The following is a 21401-nucleotide window of genomic DNA, read 5'->3' as shown; positions in this document are numbered from 1 at the left end:
TTCAACAGCAGAACTCCTGCAAAGAGAGACATAGTAAGAAAAAAAAATGTCAAAAAGTCCCATCCTTTCTTTTGGGGAGGGTTACAGTTCATTATCTCATAGATAATACTAGAAACTTTAAAGCCTTGTAAGAAGCCATGTAAACCAAGCCAGCACCAGGTCTCGCACCTACTGCAAACATTACACTAAGCTCTACCATGAATGCAATGAATATGCTACTTCCCAAGGGCACTCTACCGGTACGCTGTGTGTGTGTGTGTGTGTGTGTAAAGTGCCGTCAAGTGGCAGCCGACTTATGGTGACCCCTTTTTTTGGGGGGGGGGGTTCATGGCAAGAGACTAACAGAAGTGGTTTGCCAGTGCCTTCCTCTGCACACCAACCCTGGTACTCCTTGGTGGTCTCCCATCCAAATACTAACCAGGGCTGACCCTGCTTAGCTTCTGAGATCTGACGAGATCAGGCTAGCCTGGGCCATCCAGGTCAGGGCACCGGTACACTACAGTTATATTTAAGGTCACTTAGGACATCAGACACCCCCTCCCTGAGTAGAAGAAGAGTTGGTTTTTATATGCCAACTTTCTCTACCACTTAAGGGAGACTCAAACTGGCTTACAATCACCTTCCCTTCCCCACAACACCCTGTGAGGTGGGTGGGGCTGAGAGAGTGTGACTAGCCCAAGGTCACCCATCTGGCCTCATGTGTAGGAGTGGAGAAACAAATCCAGTCCACCAGATTAGCCTCTGCTGCTCATGTGGAGGAGTGGGGAATCAAACCTGGTTTTCCAGATCAGAATCCAACGCTCTTAACCACTACACCATGCTGTGTCAAACTGGAAGCCTTCCTAACAGCTGCATTTTCACTAAGTGCAAAATTGGCACAAGATCCTATCACAGCTTTCCCACATCATGTAGAGTTTTGGTGACTGCTGGAGCATACTCTGTTCTGCAAGTCTGCCTCTTGGGTTGAGCTGTCAGATAATGATTCTGTAATGAGATTTGTTTACAAAACTGTTGACGAGCTGGGATAGGGGAAGTGCTTACTAACACCTGCAGTATTCCATAACTTTAAAAAATATTAATGAACAGTGATGTTTAAAGAACCACCAGATTAGGAATTAGTAGATCCCTCGGGCACTGGCTAGCAAAGCTGCCTACCCTGGGTTCTTGCTCTGTTCTATGCCTCTCTTTTTCTTTGCCCTCACGGGTCAGGTCTGTATTTTTATCCATTATCTGCCTTCTCACCTGGCTCTTGAACACTATTCCAAGAAGTGGCTGGTGAATTCATTGTATCTTTCAGCACAAGTATGGGCTACTGTTGATGTTAACAAACACTACCCTTGTGTTGTCTCTCAACTGAGCATCATTCAGGGCCAACTTTCTATTTTACAGCATCCTATGTCACTTACTCCAAGGATCATGCAGCATGGAACCAATATATATTCTCAGTGAATTCAAATCCACACAAATGTTGTCTTTTGCAGTTTACATGTTCAGACTGAAAGAGCGGCTGTTCCTTTCAGTTAACATCAGCCAATTCTCTCAACGCAAAGAACAGGGCCAAATTCTGGGGTTGGTACTTACCGTTTGGAGCAACGTGCTCAGCTCTGGGAGGCTCATTCTGTACCACCGATTGTCTTCCAATCTTGCCGTTTATCTGTCACCCTCCACCACACGCACGCAAAATTGGCTGTTTGCTCCCACTTAGCATCAGATTAATTTAGAACTTGCGGAAGGAACTAACTAACGGAAACTGCAGTCACATGGATCACAGAGTGAGTTGCAAGCTGCTTCAAACCTTGAGCTCAGCAGCTGCACACACACACACACAAAGGTTGCGCATATGCAAGTCATTTGAAAACGAGGAGCTGAGAAGAAAGGAAATGGGAGGAAGGAAATAATGTAGGGCAAATCTTTGAAGCCAGTAGTTGAAGCTTACTGACTGCAACCTTGGAGGAGGAGGAGGAAGGGGTGAATTAGGTTTCTTTTCCATTAATATTCTTTATCATCAGTTTGGAATAAAGTTTTGGAAACATTGAACAATGACATTGGGATTCCGAGAACCAAGGTACAGCAGAAACCCAACACAATATTATATGCCGGTAATGAGCACCAACCAATGTATAACCATGCTATAACTTGAACAGACACATATTTTGCCCGTATCTGCTAAGCCCTTCATACATAGATATATGAACTTGAAAAGTTCCTCTTCAGTATTATGCTCATTCATTATTCAGGTATAGAGTCAAAAGTGGTACACGTATATTTTGAAGACTACTTTTTTCAGAAAGAAAAGGCCAATTTTAATATATGATGCATCCTTCTATGACAATAAGATAATCTCCTTCCCTGTTCTAAATCAATGGCAATCTATTGACGTAAGCAAGGCAAAAAGAGGACTTTCCAAATGCATATAAATCATCCTTCCACCCCCAGTTAGTTCAGTTTAGGAACTGAAATTAACGGAAGTGAAAATGCTATAGTGAATCCTCCCACAGACCCATGTACGCCTCAGAGAACCCACTCTGGGCAAGATGGCCAACCATGTATTACATGATGCAAATACACTAGCTAGAAATTAACTTTTTAAAGTAGCACGTTTATAACTGTATTTTATTGCGTCCTTTGCCAGTTAGCCAGGGGTTCCACTAACATACTTGGTACACTGATTCAACCCACCAAATATTTTATTTTTATTTATTTTATTCAATTTATATCTCATCCTCCCCTGGTGAAGCCGGACTCAGCACGGCTTCCACCAAACAACCATAATAAATTACAACAGATCAGAATTAATCACATTCTACATTTATAGTAATAAAATCAATCCCAATTTAAAGCTCGTCTCTATGATATGGCACCTCTAATGTGGTGACTGCATAAAACTAATTCATGATAATAGCTTGCAGATATGAGAACCTGACTGTACAATTAAAAATCAGTGAAGGCTACTGTCCCCCACCCCCAAGAACTCAGAACATCATCCTTCCTGACTTCTTGTACTTGCTCAGACCAGATTCTCCCTGGCTTATCGTAGATGTTTCAAGATCACAATCATCATATTTACCTTGGGAAAAAATAACTTCTTTAAGCTACTATGTCTGTGAGCATGGCAGGATGCTTAAAGGCAGGAAAAAGTAACTTAAAGAAGGTATTCATTAGAGCTCATTATAAGCAGGTGAATATAAAATAATTATACTTATTCCATTTGTATGTTTCTGGACCTAACAATTCCAACCCACCAATTTTTCATTCATTTCTTTGAAGCCCCACACACATGAATCAGTTGCCAGACCACATGGATTTGGTTTCCTTCCACAACCAGGATTCTACATTGGAATTAAGCCACAGTTCAGAGTACAAGTTCATGGGATGAAACAAACTCCAGTTTGATCAAGTGCCTGAGTTCAGATGTCACAGGAAATTGGAATTTGATTCAAGGGTGGTGCGGAGAACAGCAGCCTGGGGGGGGGGGGGGAGTTGAGGCAAGAAAAGCGTGAGGAAAACTATGGCGTGCCTGCTCTGTTGCTGCTATGAATGCCTCTGCATCCACAGCAATAACGAAAGGAACATGGGAAATCATTGCTGTGTGGATGCAGCCTAGGAGCCTGCAAGTATCAACTTCACCCGAGCAAACTGCTCTCAAGAATTGGCCATTTTTGACCAACAATATATTTGCCTGCTTACCTAGACCAAGAATTAGTTAAAATACTATGGAGATAAACAAGATGAAGCGTGGAATTAAAACATTAGGTTCACTCTGGTCCTTGCCTGATAAGCAAAGATGGGGGAAAGTATTTGCTCCTTTCACACAGGATTAAAAATCTACTTTTCCTGATAACCGCTTTGACAATTTCCAATATTACACTGCTGTGCCCTATTAGTAGAGTGAAAGGCTGTCACAGAAGCCCTGTTCACGTTACAGTGAATACTTGTACATTCTGCATGTATATGTGTACATCTGTCTATATGAAGGCGCCAACAGGTTCACTTTGCAGCTGAAACCAGGGACCGTACCTGGATAAATGTGAGGCTTTATTACCTGTTCAGCTGTACATACATTAAATGTAACATGAGAATTACTCAATTTTTTTTAAGTTAAGGGTTTGTTGCACACAGATTGTATGTGTGTTCACTATAACTTGTGAATAGGGCTAAAGGCATACACAAACCTCAAAGCCCTGATTTTCTAATAACCTTGTTCTTACTATTAATTTTGACTTGTAAAGAGAATTAGTTCTTATTCTGTTTTGTCCTCTCCCAAAGTAAAATAAATGTATTGTTCACTGAAAGAAAAAAGATTGGCAGATTAGCTTAAGTACTATCAAACCTTTAATCAGTATGTATTCTAACACTATACATAGCAATCTATAAGCAGTTTGGATTATTTCACATTATATTTAGGGCTTATTTGTCTTCTTGGTGGTAAACTGCTGTCCCCTGCTGTTAGAAAATCATTATTTTTTTCAACGACTCAGAGCACACCAAATTTATTAATATATATTCTGACATATACAGATGTTGCCAGCACATTTCTGTTACTAGCAGACATAGAAACTCTTTTGAGTATAGGTTATTGTTGAACAGCCAAGTTATATATATGAATATTTTTTGTTACTTGGTCAATTTGCACAAAAAGTAGGAAGTTCTAGTTTGGCAATACAAGGTCTGACTTCCATTGAATGAGAAAGCACTGGAGAGTTATGGTGTCTTTTGAATATCTGACTTACAAAGCAAAGCATACTGAAAGCAAATAGTCCTACAGTAAATACTACACAGTTCCTTATTTTGAATCAGATTCCCAGAGAGCCATTACATGGATGCTTCAGTCAAAAGCCAAGCTGTCTTTTTCATTTTATATGGCAAATTGCTTTATATTATTTCTCTCCCCCACCCCCAGCATGCTTAAGGGAATTTATCTTTCCAAACTCCACTGGATATTACATTTCAAAAAATGGAGAAATATTCGAGGCAATCAAGAGGACATCTCCTGTCATTAGCTCCACTAAAAATTTCATATAACCATTATCCTGGACCATCATCCTAACCAAGAGCAGTCAACCAGCACCCCTAACATCTAGAATGAAGTTTTTGTTTAGGGCTGCCAACAGGCCTGGAGAGAAATGTCCTGTCTCTTTCATTGTTACCCCAATTAGGAAGTCTGTTTTTAGATGAATTAGTTTTTGGAGTCTAAGCTAGTGAGAGATTTGGGGTACATGATCTTTGTACCAGCTTTTACAAGGATAAGCGTCCTTAGAAAACTCTTAAATAAAGAAGCATTGTTTATAATTTGAAGGGGTTTTATTGAAAATAATTTTAAACACACAGCAATAAATCACACATCCGAAACACAGAAGAACCTAAGAAATAAAAGGGAAGAGGGGGTGGACACAAGGATATGAGGGGCTGAGGGTGATATTTACCTATCCAGAAGAATGCGAAGTCCAAATGATAGCAGTGCTGAGTGGCAGAGAAACGGACCAGCATCTCTGAGAAATAAAGGGCCTTACGCACAAGTAAGGAGTGGATGTCAGATCCAAGAAAAACACACACACATTTTAATGGCGAAAAGGCCAATATTTATAGCAAAATTAGCCCTGAAGCTGCATGAGGTAACTGGCAAACTAATGGGTTTTGCCAGGGACAAAATATTTGATTAGGTTCTACAGTTAGAGGATGGAACGGGCAAAAACCCTTCTCTGCCGATGGAAGTGCTGTTCCCACTGACATAAGAGCACCTTTGGATCCAGTCCAGTGTTTATCTCTTCACACCAAACAATTATCACAGTTTCATGTAAACAACTGTGTAGTAGTCAGTATTCTTTTCAGCAACCCAATATTTTGTCTTACCTGGATCACTCCTTCCCACCCACCTACCTGGGCAATTTTCTAAGATGAATGGGTTTCAATGATATTGGGCAGACTTCGACTTTGTGAGAATTCATCTTCATGAGTATGATAAAATAAACTCTGACTCAGAAAAAGCTTTTGCTGGAATAATATTCTGTTCAGTGTCTAAGGTGCCACTGTACCCCTCTTTTATTCAACTAGAGAAAGGGGCTGCATGAACTACTTTAGCAGTTTCCCAGCTGCCACATCCACCAACACGTGGGCCATTTTAGGTTCCTTTTTATTGAAAGGCAAAGCTTCAAAGTGTTTTAATGCTCGGCATAATGTAACATATATGCTTCTGCTTGTTACTGTAAGAAATGAATCCTGGTAAGTAGTATCACTTATAAATGTAGGACAGAACAATAAATGGCGTTTTTGACCAGAGACCCTGGTAGTTCTTGTGCAGCCAAGTCCCATGCATATTTAGATGGAAATAATTCCCACTGAGTCAGTACTACTCCCATGTGTTCATAGAACAGCAATCTTAAGTGTCCCAAGGTAGAAGGAGACCATACAGCCTTTACACCTTCTGACTTGTTCCCCTTCTCGTCTCTTCATTCGCTCCACAGCCTGCAGGGGAATAAAACCCAAGCACAATTAGTTGTAGTAGGCTGGAGAGGGGAGAGCAAGAGAAGAAGGAAACACTGGCTGCAAAGTCTTAATGCCTTAAAACAATGGAAGAGAAGCCCCAATCCCCAAGAAACCTAGTGGTATATTATTACATCTTCATTTCTGTTGTTGTACCATTGCACTGTGATTTACATGACAAAACCAGAAGCAGAGCCTGTTCACATTCAGCCTAGGCAAAAGAGTCAGCAGTGAGTCTTGACCTCATGCATCTTCCTCAAACAGATACATCATCTAAAATGAAAGCCAGGGCCAGCACCCAAATTCTCATTATAAAGTATTCAAGTCCAAAGCTTTCTACTAGTGGGTAAACTACGATTCCAGGCTGGGTGTTGATTGGCCCTTAGGATTAATATTTCCACCACACACTCCATTCACACATTTAACTACAAAAACAATACCACGTGTTTATATTTCCATATTTTAACAATTTATTTCAGTATTTTCTACAGCTTGCAATTGATTTTCAGGTAATAATTTAAGAGATGTATATACATAAGCAGTCCCCTGCACCCCAAGGAATTATGGAGCAAGTGGCAAAAACGGAATGCTATGCAAAGTGTATAGGAAAAGGTAGCAAGGTATCCTATACAAATGGAAGTAAAATCTAACCAAGAAGAATTCCCTGGCACAGTTCTTAGGACTAGCTGTCTTTACTTGGAATGTATAAATAAGCACACAGGGCAAGCTATTCAAGTACACACTGGCAGATCATATTAATCAAACAGAAGCTGTTTTCCTTTTATTTTAGTTCATGCCACAGGATCTTGTTGTAGTGCTATATTTTGTAGCACTGACTATATACTATGTTCCCAAGATTGTTTTTAAACGGAAAAAGCTGAACACCTTAACCACTGCATTCAGGGTTGTTGTTTTTTAAGTACCATGTGCTGAGAGACATTTTTATTTGCTAAGTTTTACATTTTAGAAACAGATCAAGTATGAACTTGTTTGTTAAAAAGTGACATACTAAACATAAAACAACAACACATGTACCACCACCCCCGCTCCAAGCATGGGATGATGCTGTGCCTGAACAGAGAGAGAGCAGAAGGTGTGGAAAGAGTAAAGCCTAAACTGTTGAGAGCATGCAAACATAAAGCTCTTACTACATAAGATCATTTCTTCTCTTGAACCCTCTTTTTTGCCCTTCATATTTTAAGCAACCTCTTTCTGCCTAGCACTTGATGCTACCGCCACTCCCAGGCCACTGCTAGACAGGTGATTTGCAGTCCAAAACCAAGCACTTAGCATGACCATCCTCTGAGTCTGTAGCAGAAGCAGCACCTTGGAAACAGCCAGATATATTAAGATGGCAGGACATTAGGACATTAGGGCTTAAGTGCAAAGCAACTGAACTAGATTTGCCAGAAATATCACAGCATGACCACCAGAGCTACTATGTTGGGGTTTAGTGGCATTATCAGGTTATGAATTACAGTTTTAAACTTTTCATGCAGCAATATAATCTTTTCCTGTAGGCTACGAGTTTATTATTAAAATTACACACTTAGGCATTCAGCAGCACTCACAGAACCCAGCCAGCTGTATGTAATATTTTCCCTGGTTAAAACAAGAATTCATATCCAAGAGAAATAATCCTCCTCTGCACACCTAGCCAATCCTTTGATATCTGCAAGAATGTTTGACTCAGATAATATAACAAAGTATGTAAACAATGTCTTGTTTCCTCTCAAAATGTTTTATCACTTATACTTAAAATAAATAGCCCTATAAAGTATGGCAAATAATGTTTAGTACCAAGGGTTGGACTGAGGACTTACAAAGTTAAAACATTAAAACTTTGCAGTTTATGCATGAATGTTGTATTCTTTCAGAGAAAGGCAGAGCTATAAAACATTGGGAATGAGGAGGGGATTGTCTTGGGCAATTATGCCACCATCTTGTGTATCACTTGCTGACAGTCATTTGTTTGGTGGGGGGGGGGACTTCTTGAGTCCACAGTAAATTACAGCCAAACAACTTTGCTAGTCTTGACCACAGATGGTCAGAACTTGCATCTGAGTCATGAAAGATATCTGGTTTGCAGTTAAGATTCAAAGTATTTAACTTTTCAATATTTTAAAACCACATTTGTAGGAAATTTTAAACACTATTTTTATAATACTTTAAAACCTAATTTTCAAAATAATTACTTTAATAAGCAAGGCTTGATATCCACTTCAAGAAAGCAAGTTTGTTTACAGGCCACAATGAAAGGTTATGGGTACTACAGCACGCTTTTAGAAAGGCACAATCCACCAAACACTGCTTCTGCATTTCCACCCTACAATTCTGAAGATGACAAACATCAGTATTTGGTGGAGAATGCTCACAGTTTGCAACGTTATGTCATTTATTTCAGAAGATGAAAATAAACCCTCATTGTCATTTGCAAAACTCAATCCAACTTCAGCAAAGCAAAAACATTCATATCAGAAATGAAATCCCCTCCCCATACAAACACTATTCTGGTTATTTAATCGCAGTCATTTTACAATAAGCATACATAACTTCTTTTTCCACGAGAGATACTCTATAGCAAAACAAAAGAAGTGCACTTGTATACATATTGTCCATCCCGAAGACCATAACTGACTATTGACATGTAGTGGTTTTTCCATTTTAAAAAGTTACATCCAAGTTAAAGCAAAACCAACATTGTTTTGTTCTAAATTTTAACATATTCTGTACATACAGTCCTTAAAATATATTCAATATAGCTGCACAATGTTTTGCTCTGGAGAAGTGCAATCCAGAGACCATGCTTCTCAGTACATTTAAAATACATTAAATACACCCATCCAGTTTCATTTACCTTTGGTAAAAACACTGGCTGACAAGTGGGAAGGATTTTAAAAGGGAGCCTTTTTCACAAAACACACTACCTACAAGTCTCAGATAACTTCCTCAACCCTTTCTATTTGACATTGCCTTGAATATGTATAGGATTCCACATTGCCACTTCTGCAACAAAATCTTATGCATCATGCAAGTAGTTAACTGCCCATTCAACCAACTGCAAACCCTGAGGATTTTTCTGGTCCGGCAGAAAAAAAGGAAACAAAGCAATCTCTGCAGTACAACAGGTCTTCCAAATCAAGCGTCTTGGGTTTTCAAGGATGTTTCTCTGAAGCATCCACGGATGTTGCCTATGCTTTCCTTTTAACCTACATGCAGGTTTCTCCCCATTATTATTTTGATCTTCATGTCCCAGTAAAAAAAAAAAAAGGTCATCCGTCTAAAGGTTTCCCCAAATAAACTAACGTCACCTCAGTGTTACCATACACAGCAGACACTGCTGGATACAGACAAGTCTTTGGCAGTCCCCGGAATGCAACTCCTAGGAACTCATAGCCTCGCTCAAAAGCGAGTGTCTTATCTTCCATGTCTAAGATGACACGAATTCTTTCACCTATCTGAAAAAGAGAAAAGATTGGTGGGGGTGGGGGGTGGGCGGAGACAAAGGACAAGACAAAGATATGAGACATTAACAGTACAACACACAACTAAGTACCTAGAAGAAATCTGATTCTAAGATTCAGTCATCAAATTGCCAGGCAGGAGGATCTATATTGCCTTGACTGGACAACCACCAATGTATTGTTATCATGATGCCATACAGGACAATGATGAAAGAACCCGTATTTCCAAAGAATTAAGAAATAACTTTCATATTCACAGTAACACTTTGGCAAGTTTGATAGCAACCAAAATGGTAAACAAAGTAACCCATATGCCTAATACTCTGAAATAATTTAACCGTATCTTACCCGGTGATCATTATCTGAAAGTGTTTGTATTAATGCAGGGGAATATTTGGATAAAGTTCACTCCCCTAGTGTTTTATTTAATGGCTTTTTTTCTTTCTTTCCCTTCCCTCGGTTTAGGGATAGAGAAAGCAGTGGGTTTTTGGGAAGGAAAGATTGTCTGACAATGTTGTGTATATATAATAAACACACAATAACTTTAAAATCTGCCTCCCAAGTGCTGCTTTCTATGCCCCTGTCTTCAGAGGAAAGAGCAGTGAAAATTAGAATCAGGGCTTTTTCTGTGGTGGCATCTAGCCTTTGGAATGCCCTCCCTCTTAAAGCTCACCTGGCACCCAGTTTATTATCTTTTAGGTGCCAGGCCAAAACATTTCTTTTCACCCAGGCTGTTATTTAGGGGTTTCATGTTCCCAGAAGTTTCAGTCTGCTTCTGGTCTGAAGTCTCTTTTAATGGACAGTTTTATGCTGTTTTTATATCTCTCGGCTTATTTTAACAGCTTGTTTTATATTGGCAATTTATTATTTAATTTGGAGCAGCCTCTGAGCATCAGGCATATAACTGCATTTTACTGTACATAATGTATAGTGGCATGTGTGCACCCAGCTTTTTCTGACATAGAAGATTGGAGAGGCGTGCCCAATAGCAGGTAATTTTATTACTGCTGCTGCAACAAAAGAGCTTGATGAACCTTATTTATCAGGCAGGTGCAACCTCAAAAATGGGTGCCATAAAAGAAGAAAGACCTGTCTACTGGATAATTATCTTATGACAAGTTTCCAGTTATGCTTTTCATTACCAATGTTTTCTTCCTTTTGTGAAAAAATCAGATTAAAATAAAATGATTACAATACACAAGGGATAAATTCTTGAAGACTATATGCCCTACAGAGATTTAAGACTACACCAAGTTTCACTCACTTGATACTTTGGAGCATTGTTACATTGGGGAAAGCTGCCATTGACTTCTCCGTTATGTAACAAGTTATTGTCCACCAAATTCCAGCCCCAGCTCTGATCATCACTGCCCAGGAGCGCCACATAGCCTTGACACTGCATGGGGGCTCTTTTTGTAGCAATTCCAATTACTGCCACTGTGCCAAGAGGACCTTCCCACCAGACTTCCCAGGCATGCCGGCCTTCACTGAAGCCAATCTTGGTCCTTGCTCCGTCTGTACTCTGAGCAATGGGATTCCTGTGCAAAGTAAATCCATTCTTCTTAATGTAGACATTCCTAGAACAATCATTGGTGCTGAAAGCATGCTGAAAGGCACGCACCTAAAAGAGAGATGTTTTTAAAAAGAGAGAAAGGTTTGGGATGGAAATTGTCGGGCTAGGAGGATGCAAGCATTTAAATTCACTCCCTGCTATAAAAACATAAGTTTATAGTCTTATTCTTTTAATCTTCAATGTTTATATCTGCTCAGCTCCTAACCTAATTGAGCAATTTTTGTGTGTGCCAGTAATAACAAGTACCCCATAATAAAAGAGCTAAAGCCAAGAGACTCCAGGAACAAAGATATAAAAAAATTTAATATGCAAAGAACTCAGATTAAGAAACAAATTTGAAAAACAAATTTCAATACAACAGTGCAGTTACAAAAATTGTTCAAATGTTTACCACTAGTGAAAACAGTTTATCTGGTGTCTGCATTATGCATATGTTGCCATGTATAGTCTAACAGATGCAAACACCTTCACAAACACATTTAAATCACATAGTTTTGTGGGATGCTTGTAATTTGGCAGGCTACCACTAAGAAGATAATCTATCCAAGATAGTGATTCAGTTAACAGTACATCCACCTGAGCTTAACCAATCAATTAAACTTTGTTACGATAATAGATCGGCTGAGTACCTGATCTTAACATCACAATCCCCAAAACATAAAACATTTGGAGCCACAACCAGAAGGTGAACTGAGGGTACCACATCCAGAGACTATTTCCACACTGCAGGTATGACTGCACAGTGTTTGCAAAAGGGTAGCTGTGTTAGTATGTCATAGCAAAATAAAACAAATATTCAGCGGCACCTTAAAGACCAGCAACCTTTATTTCATAAACAGCTTTTGTGAGCTCACTTCACGAAAGCTCTTTATGAAATAAATGTTACTCTCTAAGGTGCCACTGAATGTTTGTTTCATGAGCGCATGGGCTAACCAAGGAAGAGATGCAGGCAGTGTTTCATTTGAAGCATTCCCTAGAGTCTATTTCCAATGCCAGAACTTTTCCCTTGGAACAAGTAATAAAACATAATCAGTGCCTTCAAACCTGTGAAGAACACACGGACACATGAAGCTGCCTTATATGAATCGGACCCTTGGCCCGTCAAAGTCACCGTTGTCTACTCAGACCGGCAGCGGCTCTCCAGGGTCTCAGACAGAGGGCCTTCACATCACCAACTACCTGGTCCTTATGGGAGATGCCCGGGATTGAACGTGGGACCTTCTGCATTCCGAGCAGATGCTCCACCACTTAACACCTCCCTCACACCCACTGAATGATAGTAGAAAAGGGCAAGAGTCCAGTAGCACCTTAAAGACTACCAAAAATATTTTCTGGTAGGGTATGAGCTTTGTGGCTCACGAAAGCTCATACCCTACCAGAAAATATTTTTGGTAGTCTTTAAGGTGCTACTGGACCCTTGCCCTTTTCTACTACTGCAGACAGACTAACAGAGCTGTGGCTCACGAAAGCTCATACCCTACCAGAAAATATTTTTGGTAGTCTTTAAGGTGCTACTGGACCCTTGCCCTTTTCTACTACTGCAGACAGACTAACAGAGCTGTGGCTCACGAAAGCTCATACCCTGCCAGAAAATATTTTTGGTAGTCTTTAAGGTGCTACTGGACTCTTGCCCTTTTCTAATATTGCAGACAGACTAACAGAGCTGTGGCTCACGAAAGCTCGTACCCTGCCAGAAAATATTCTTGTTAGTCTTTAAGGTGCTACTGGACTCTTGTCCTTTTCTACTACAGCAGACAGACTAACAGAGCTGTAGCTCACGAAAGCTCGTACCCTGCCAGAAAATATTTTTGGTAGTCTTTAAGGTGCTACTGGACTCTTGCCCTTTTCTACTATTGCAGACAGACTAACAGAGCTGTGGCTCACGAAAGCTCGTACCCTGCCAGAAAATATTTTTGGTAGTCTTTAAGGTGCTACTGGACTCTTGCCCTTTTCTACTATTGCAGACAGACTAACAGAGCTGTGGCTCACGAAAGCTCGTACCCTGCCAGAAAATATTCTTGTTAGTTTTTAAGGTGCTACTGGACTCTTGTCCTTTTCTACTACAGCAGACAGACTAACAGAGCTGTAGCTCACGAAAGCTCGTACCCTGCCAGAAAATATTTTTGGTAGTCTTTAAGGTGCTACTGGACTCTTGCCCTTTTCTACTATTGCAGACAGACTAACAGAGCTGTGGCTCACGAAAGCTCGTACCCTGCCAGAAAATATTTTTGGTAGTCTTTAAGGTGCTACTGGACTCTTGCCCTTTTCTACTATTGCAGACAGACTAACAGAGCTGTGGCTCACGAAAGCTCGTACCCTGCCAGAAAATATTCTTGTTAGTCTTTAAGGTGCTACTGGACTCTTGTCCTTTTCTACTACAGCAGACAGACTAACAGAGCTGTAGTTCACGAAAGCTCGTACCCTGCCAGAAAATATTTTTGGTAGTCTTTAAGGTGCTACTGGACTCTTGCCCTTTTCTACTACTGCAGACAGACTAACAGAGCTGTGGCTCACGAAAGCTCGTACCCTGCCAGAAAATATTTTTGGTAGTCTTTAAGGTGCTACTGGACTCTTGCCCTTTTCTACTATTGCAGACAGACTAACAGAGCTGTGGCTCACGAAAGCTCGTACCCTGCCAGAAAATATTTTTGGTAGTCTTTAAGATGCTACTGGACTCTTGCCCTTTTCTACTATTGCAGACAGACTAACAGAGCTGTGGCTCACGAAAGCTCGTACCCTGCCAGAAAATATTCTTGTTAGTCTTTAAGGTGCTACTGGACTCTTGTCCTTTTCTACTACAGCAGACAGACTAACAGAGCTGTAGTTCACGAAAGCTCGTACCCTGCCAGAAAATATTTTTGGTAGTCTTTAAGGTGCTACTGGACTCTTGCCCTTTTCTACTACTGCAGACAGACTAACAGAGCTGTGGCTCACGAAAGCTCGTACCCTGCCAGAAAATATTTTTGGTAGTCTTTAAGGTGCTACTGGACTCTTGCCCTTTTCTACTATTGCAGACAGACTAACAGAGCTGTGGCTCACGAAAGCTCGTACCCTGCCAGAAAATATTCTTGTTAGTCTTTAAGGTGCTACTGGACTCTTGTCCTTTTCTACTACTGCAGACAGACTAACACGGCCACCCACTGTGAATTACCCACTGAATGGTTTTAGCCCTCTAGATTTAAACCAAAGGGCTAACAGCGCACAAGACTTTCAAACAGCCCCTGCACAAGTTAAGCCCTTGCTCTGCACGCGCAGGATGTAAGGAGGCGTCCGCCCCCCCCCCCAAATCTAGAGAGGAGGGGCACGGCGAGCGTGAGAAGAGGGGCCCGTCCCGCCGGCCTGACCTTGCCCTTGTAGGTGGGCACGTTGCAGAGGATGTCGGTGCGCAGCGCTTCCTCGGCCAGGCTGCGGGCGGCCAGGCTGCGCCACACCTCGCTGTTCTCGTCGCCGTGCAGGACGCGGTGCCACAGCTTGCACACCAGCGCGCAGCTGCGCAGCTCGCGCAAGTCCAGGTAGGCGAAGACGAACTCCAGCACCCGGCCGGGCAGGCGCCAGCCCCCCGCGCCGGCCGCCCCCGCCGCCGCCAAACCCGGCGTCCCGCCGCCGGCAGCCGCCATCGCCTCGGGCGGCCACCGACCCCGCGCCGCGCGTCCGTGCGCGCGCACCCTTTCCAAACTGGCCGCCCCGGCCCTGGCGAAGGCGGAAGGCGGCGCCAGCCCATCAGCCAACCAACGAGCCGGGCGGTGCCGTCAGCTAGAGGGGGAGGGCGGCGCCGCGCGCCCTGGCGCCTGCCCTTCTTTGCCGGCAAGAGCGGGCGGAAGCGAGCGCTGTCGTCCGTGGGATTCAGCCTAGCCGGATGTGGGGGAGCGCGCTTCCTCTCGCCTTCCCTTCGTAGCTGGGGCAACAACGAGAAGAGGCGAGGTTCCTACGGTAAGGACGCCCCACGCTTGTTCGGAGCCATTGTCCTTTCCTTCCGGTTCTTTTGATAGCGGAACTAGGCCCTGAAGGCGAAGCAGCCATATTGCGTGAGGGCACAGCTGTCAGTTGTTCTTCGTCTCTCAATACATGCGCCTAAGTGCACCTGTTCATGCATGGAGCGAAGAGGGAGGGGTTTTTTTCGGATGACGTTAATTTTCTTCGCCGGAAAAGGAGGCTTTCTATGGAGAGGCTTCTGGAGTGTTGATTCTCGAGTTTCTTTTTTGGCTTTCCAGGCCGTGGGATTGTTTGGCCTCGTGACGAGCACTGCAGTTACGTTTTGAGCGAGTCTTACTGATTTACGTTTGAGTAAATACGTTTAGCCTTTCGCTGTGGCTGAGTTTCCCGATCCACGGACTCGTTTTAGGCGTAAGTAGTTTTAACGGCCGTCTTCGAATTCTCAAGGAGTTCCCATTTGCTCTGACGTCCTCTGCCTCCTAATCCTCCGCCTGGCCCGTGCACGCAATCCCTTTCACCAGTGGTTTCCTAACCCCGAGTGTTAATGCTTTGCTAGTCCCTGTTAATCCGTGTCTAGTCTGTTCCAGTTCCCACTCTGCCGTGAAGTTCAGTTGCCTGATCTTAGGCTTGTCACTCTCTTCACCCAATCTACTTAACAGGGTTTTTGTGAGGATAAAATGGTTGAGGAGAGAACTGTATATGCTACTCTGAGCTCCTTTGAGAAGGCCAGGATAAAAATGTATTAAATAAATAAATAGTATCAAATTAAGACAGTGTGATTTTAGTGAACTGGAGCGATTAGCACCCATGTAGTCAGTAATGTATGACAGAGAATTATTTAGTAATTGCAAGAGAAATCCCCTCTAATAGTTCTCTTAAGTATCATTATAATATGCCACTATAATGGGAGTTCATGATTTTTATATTTGTAGTCACTGTGCACTGTATCATGGGTAAACTAGTATCTCAAGATGAACATACTATTGTATGTGCTCCCTGCAGCATTCCTGGAGCTGTATCAGGAACAGCTTATGTCTTATTAATTCAGTGTTTATTGTGTTTTTGTTTCAGTAGCTCTTGAAGTATTATGGCTGAAAGGTGGAGCAATGGACACTCCTCTTCAATATTATGTTTGAATGTGAGTAAAGACGGTCTGGTGGCTTCAGGAGCAGAAGGAGGAAAACTGACCATCTGGAGTGAGGAAGGGAGTCGAATAGAACAGACGTGGCTCCAGAAAGCAGATGATGTTACTTGTGTCGTGTTCTCTCCTATCTGTCCTAGCCGACTGTATACTTCTCATGGCGAAACAGTTAGTGTGCTGGATATCAGGTGTCTCAAGGAGCCAGTTGAATGTTTTCATGTGAATGAGGAGGAGATCAATTATCTTTCAGTAAATGAAACAGACAGTCTTTTAGCTGTTGCAGATGATTCTGGAGCCATAAAGATAATTGACTTGGAAAGCAAGAAGTTAAGCCGCTGCCTGAGTAGACACTCAAATATTTGTACCTCTGCTGTGTTTCGGCCCCGAAGACCTCAGTGTCTTGTTTCGTGTGGTCTGGATATGAAGGTGGGTAGCATCAGAGCAACTGAACTCTAATAATGTATTATCAGTAAGCACATAGCATGTTAAATGTTGCTGAAGTGATTCGCATCTAAACAAAATCTTGAAAATCTTGTGCTTCCCAAAACTTCTCAATTTTTCCATTGGCAGAAATTAAGAAGCCTTCATGCGGTTTCACGCTGTACTATTCGAATTGTACACTTTGTAAGACAGAGTTTTTCTCACCCAGAAAGAGACAAGGTTTCATAGGGCTTTTTAGTGCTACACCAAATTGCCCAATTTTTCTGTTAAAAGTCCTTGGCTGTTTTCATATTATACATTTTGAACATGAAAACTCTTGCTTTAAGAAGCATTTTACTCATTCTAAAAGAAAATACTTGATATGAGTTTATTTTCAGTGTTTTTCCAATTTTTCTGATGGAAAACTGATAAAAAGTCTTGTGGGGGATGGAAACATGGTTTTTTTTCTTTTGGTTCAAAGTATTGCTTTCAGCTTTGAAGAGGGTTTTGCAGTATAAAGATGCTTTCTTAATGCATTTTTCTACAAAGTCTTTATGTAATTTGTTTAAGGCTTTCTTTTCAAAGCTTGACAGGGAAGTTTACTTAAGCTGCAAGTCTTATACTTGAGAGTCAGTCATGCTGGGGACAAAGGCAGCATAAAAATCCAATAAATAAATATGTTGACTTCAGTGGGATTTCCATGCAGTGGATTACCATGCATAAGATTGGACTATTTTTTATTAGTTATGATTTGCTGATGAGCATCATTTGCAAAAGGTGCCTGAATTTCTGATTGAAGGAATGAGGCAACGCTAAGACAACTTCACATTTTTGTGCTGATAGTAACGAAAGCATAACATAATTTGGTATTAATATTCAGTGGGTGTAAATCAAATAATTCTGCATTGTTCTTCTCAAAGGTTATGCTGTGGAACCTGCAGAAAACTCGCCCCCTGTGGATCAAAAACTTACAGGAGGAGGAAACAGAGGATCAGTCAGGTGGCCAACTTTTTAACCCTCCCCTGGTCCATTCCCTGTCTGTTTCAACATGTGGTAATGTTTTTGGCTGTGGCGCTGAAGATGGCAAAATCAGAATCTTCCGGGTCATAGGTACCAAGTTTGAACAAGAGATGGCATTTAAGGGGCACTCCTTAGGGGTGTCACAAGTTTGCTTTCTACCAGAAGTTGAAGCTTATTGGTTGGTGACAGGAGGAAATGATGGCAAAGTGTTGCTGTGGAATGTCAGCAATAACCTAGGCAAACAGAAGAGTCCAGTAAAAACCATTCACAGACGGAAGATCAGAGTGCCCAACTCGACCAAAAAAGCTGACAAAGTTAATGCAGAGTTTACTAGTGAGAGTGTACCGATTTCACCAAAATTGACCATTGAACATGGAGAAAAGGTGAACTGGATTTCTTATGTGGATATTAAAGGCTCCAGGAAAGTAATTGTTGCTGATCAGACTAGCAGTATATCTGTCTATCCTATTGCTGAACCTTAGATGTGACTGTCAGGTTGCACTAAACTGTTTCTCTGATGCACCTTCTCCTATATTACCTCCAATAAATTAAGCCAGCTGCAGCTAAAATATATTGCTAAAAGAAAAGTATTTATTTTGGTACATAATAAAGTTAAGTCACTGTTCCAATAATTGGGAATCTTGTGTTAAACTGGGTATGATCCGCTTACTTTGGATGAGCTTGCAATGAAGCGTGTCAGTTGCAAGACTGGGAATAATCAAACACAGGTCTACTTGGAATCTTATTCAAGTCTGTTCAATGGGGCTTACTCCCAGGAACATGTTCTTAGGACGGCACTGTGGGAAATAATTGTATTTCATGATAAAGTTGTAAGAGGATTAAGTAATGCTCAGCTTTGTAAATGGGGATTGGTCCTGAGCTAGAAGGAAAAGTTGAGAAAATTTAAACAGTTGTGTGTTTTTATTTTATTTTCTAAAAAACGTGTATACTACTTACAAAAGAAAACTGTCAGAGACTTTCTTTGCTGCACTTTCTGTTAGCGGCCTGGTCTTTTTGATGACCTTGGTTTGCTTGTTTTTTAAGAGTGTGTCCTCCCTGATTTAATTTTGATTTTTGATGTTTTGTAGTCATTGGCCTACAAGTACATGGTTTTGGAATGTGAGCCTTAAGAGAGTAGCTTTTTGGTGGCTTCAGTGTTTTCTGTCTGATCAGACAGAGTTTCCACCAAAGAAGTAGAATCAACTGGGAGGGATTTGTTCTGTGGAGTGCCATAGGCTTCTATTCGATCACCTATGCTCTTCAGTATTTAATATGAGGCCACTGAATGAGATTATCTGGAGCTTCAAGGTTGGGAGTCAATTTGTAGATGACAACCAATTCCAGGTTTCCAGATGCATCTGTCTTGACAATGAATTGGTGCTTTGAGGCTGCAGTAAGCTGGCTAAAGCAGAACTTGCTGAAGACAGAGGTAATGCTGGTCAGGAACGCTTACTTTTTAGAGTGACTGGAACCACTTACAGTGGATGGAGTGGAGTCAGCATTTGTAGAGCACCTGTGGGAGTACTCAAGGACCCAGCTCTGCTATTCGATGAGTAGGTTGGCCTAGTGGCTAAAGGTTCCTTCTATCAACTGCATTGTTTATCAATTCTCTTCTTTCTTAGACTCAGCCAATTTGGCCACACTGATCCATTCTTCTGTAATTTTACAGTTGGATTACTGTAATGTCATCTATATTGGGCTGTCCTTGAAGACAACCCAGAAACTAGAGCTGGTTCAGGATGTGGCAGCCTAATTATTGTCAGGGGCTAGCCAATGGGAATATAAGTCACTCATCTGAAAACTGGTACTGGATGCCAGTTTGTTGCAGAGTCCAATTCAGGGTGATGATTATGACCTTTAAAGCCTTTTCCAACCTTGCACCCATGTATCTAAAGTACCATACCTCTCAAATGTCCCTCAGGCAGCCACTTACCAGCTGTTCTTCTCGTCAGGTCCATCGGTGGCTGCTAACCATGGTTACTGGAGGGAGAGCTTCTATATACAGAGATAGTAAACCTCTGAATACCTGTGCTGGGACACATCTGCAAGGGAGGGCCTCAGCCTCTATTCCTTGTTTGTTTGGCCCTACAGGGCAACAAGTATGCCAACCCAGAGCTGCCATGGTAGCAGCATGCAGCCCAACAACAGTGCCCTGGCTCAGTAGTCATGGCACAGACATCCCAGTATGGAGCAAGGTAAGTTCACCGCCTCACAATTCCCTTTGGCAGGTCCCCCTTCCAGTCTGTGTGCCCAAGGCAGGTGGCACAGTGTTTGACTTGCAGGCAGCTGCCATCAGCCATAGACCCCTGGGGGACAGCATCCCAAGATCCACCCACTGCTGAGGTTGGTCCCAGCAGAGCCTGGGGGTGGCCCACCCAGGCAACCATGTATTCATCCAAGGAATTTCTGAGCCATGTAGCCAACCTTCAGGCAAGCTGGGCTGCTTCCAAAAGAACCACCCATATAACAAAGTTAAAGTGGTGCACAACTATGTAGCAATAATAAACTTTACTATGAATAAACTACAATGAAACCAGCCACAATAAACTTTGCTCAAGCACAACACCCCACCATTGTGTCCATGCTGCTGCCACCTCTGCAGTGCCCTTCACCTGGCACTGCCCCAGGAGTTCCAGTAGTGGGCCCATGGCCCCAAAAGCTGTTGCAGGTGTTCCCTGGGAAGTCTAAGCCCATCGGGTAGCCTGCTGTGGCCCCAGTAGGCTGCAAAAGTGGTGCTCCATATCTTGTTGGGAGTTGCTGCATGCTATCCACCTCTCCAGGTGCTGCATAATGGTCACCTGTTCCAGCTGGGCCAACATGCAGTGCTGGACCACCAGAACAGCCATAAGTGATGTCAGAGTAGAACCAAGCACCCCTGCCCCTCAGCCTGCCTGCAGGATGTGGCCAATGGAAATAGGTTGGATGAGGATGGTTTCTGACCATAGGTCACATCTGCACCATCACTTCTATGTGATGTCATGTAGATGTGATGGTATGATGTGCGGTTGCTGGGGATGCTGGTATGGTTGTGGCACATGCAGCCCCATTGTGGGAGCATTTGTCTGGTCCCTAGCCTATGTGGATTCCGTTTAGGGAATTAACTAGTGGCTCTGCTGTTGCACCAACAAGCAGGTGCTTCCACTTCAGCTGCCCTCAGTATTGTGCTGAAAATTAAGAATCAAAGCAATCAAATTGTGTAACAGAAAAAGAATCACAAAGTTTTAAAGCTTTTTTTTTAATTACAGTACTCAAAGATTATAGCTATGAATTGTACTGGAACTCTAGGCAAAATGTTGCATAGTTCTGAGGCTACTATAGATGAGGCTATGTTAGGTCTACTATCTGAATGTATTTATTTAACAGTTATTTC

The 21401-nt window shown here is 42.1% G+C and overlaps 2 protein-coding genes across 2 annotated transcripts; one reads left to right on the top strand and one right to left on the bottom strand.

Moving 5' to 3' along the window:
- Positions 1–9672: 9672 nt before the first annotated feature.
- On the bottom strand, positions 9673–15134 carry FBXO45 (F-box protein 45). Its single transcript, XM_056850419.1, has 3 exons — positions 14862–15134; positions 11209–11565; positions 9673–9938 (listed from the first exon to the last, which is right to left on the bottom strand). The coding sequence occupies exons 1-3, from the start codon at positions 15132–15134 to the stop codon at positions 9753–9755; spliced, it is 816 nt and encodes a 271-aa protein (XP_056706397.1). The 3' UTR covers positions 9673–9752.
- A 1391-nt stretch (positions 15135–16525) lies between these two features.
- Positions 16526–18542, top strand: WDR53 (WD repeat domain 53). Its single transcript, XM_056849306.1, has 2 exons — positions 16526–17017; positions 17932–18542. Exons 1-2 carry the CDS (start codon positions 16538–16540, stop codon positions 18511–18513), a joined length of 1062 nt encoding a protein of 353 aa, XP_056705284.1. The 5' UTR covers positions 16526–16537; the 3' UTR covers positions 18514–18542.
- Positions 18543–21401: the final 2859 nt, after the last annotated feature.

The sequence above is a fragment of the Euleptes europaea genome, chromosome 5, assembly GCF_029931775.1.
Source record: "Euleptes europaea isolate rEulEur1 chromosome 5, rEulEur1.hap1, whole genome shotgun sequence".
Taxonomy (NCBI): Eukaryota; Metazoa; Chordata; class Lepidosauria; order Squamata; family Sphaerodactylidae; genus Euleptes; species Euleptes europaea.
This window is presented reverse-complemented; position numbering and strand designations above follow the sequence as displayed.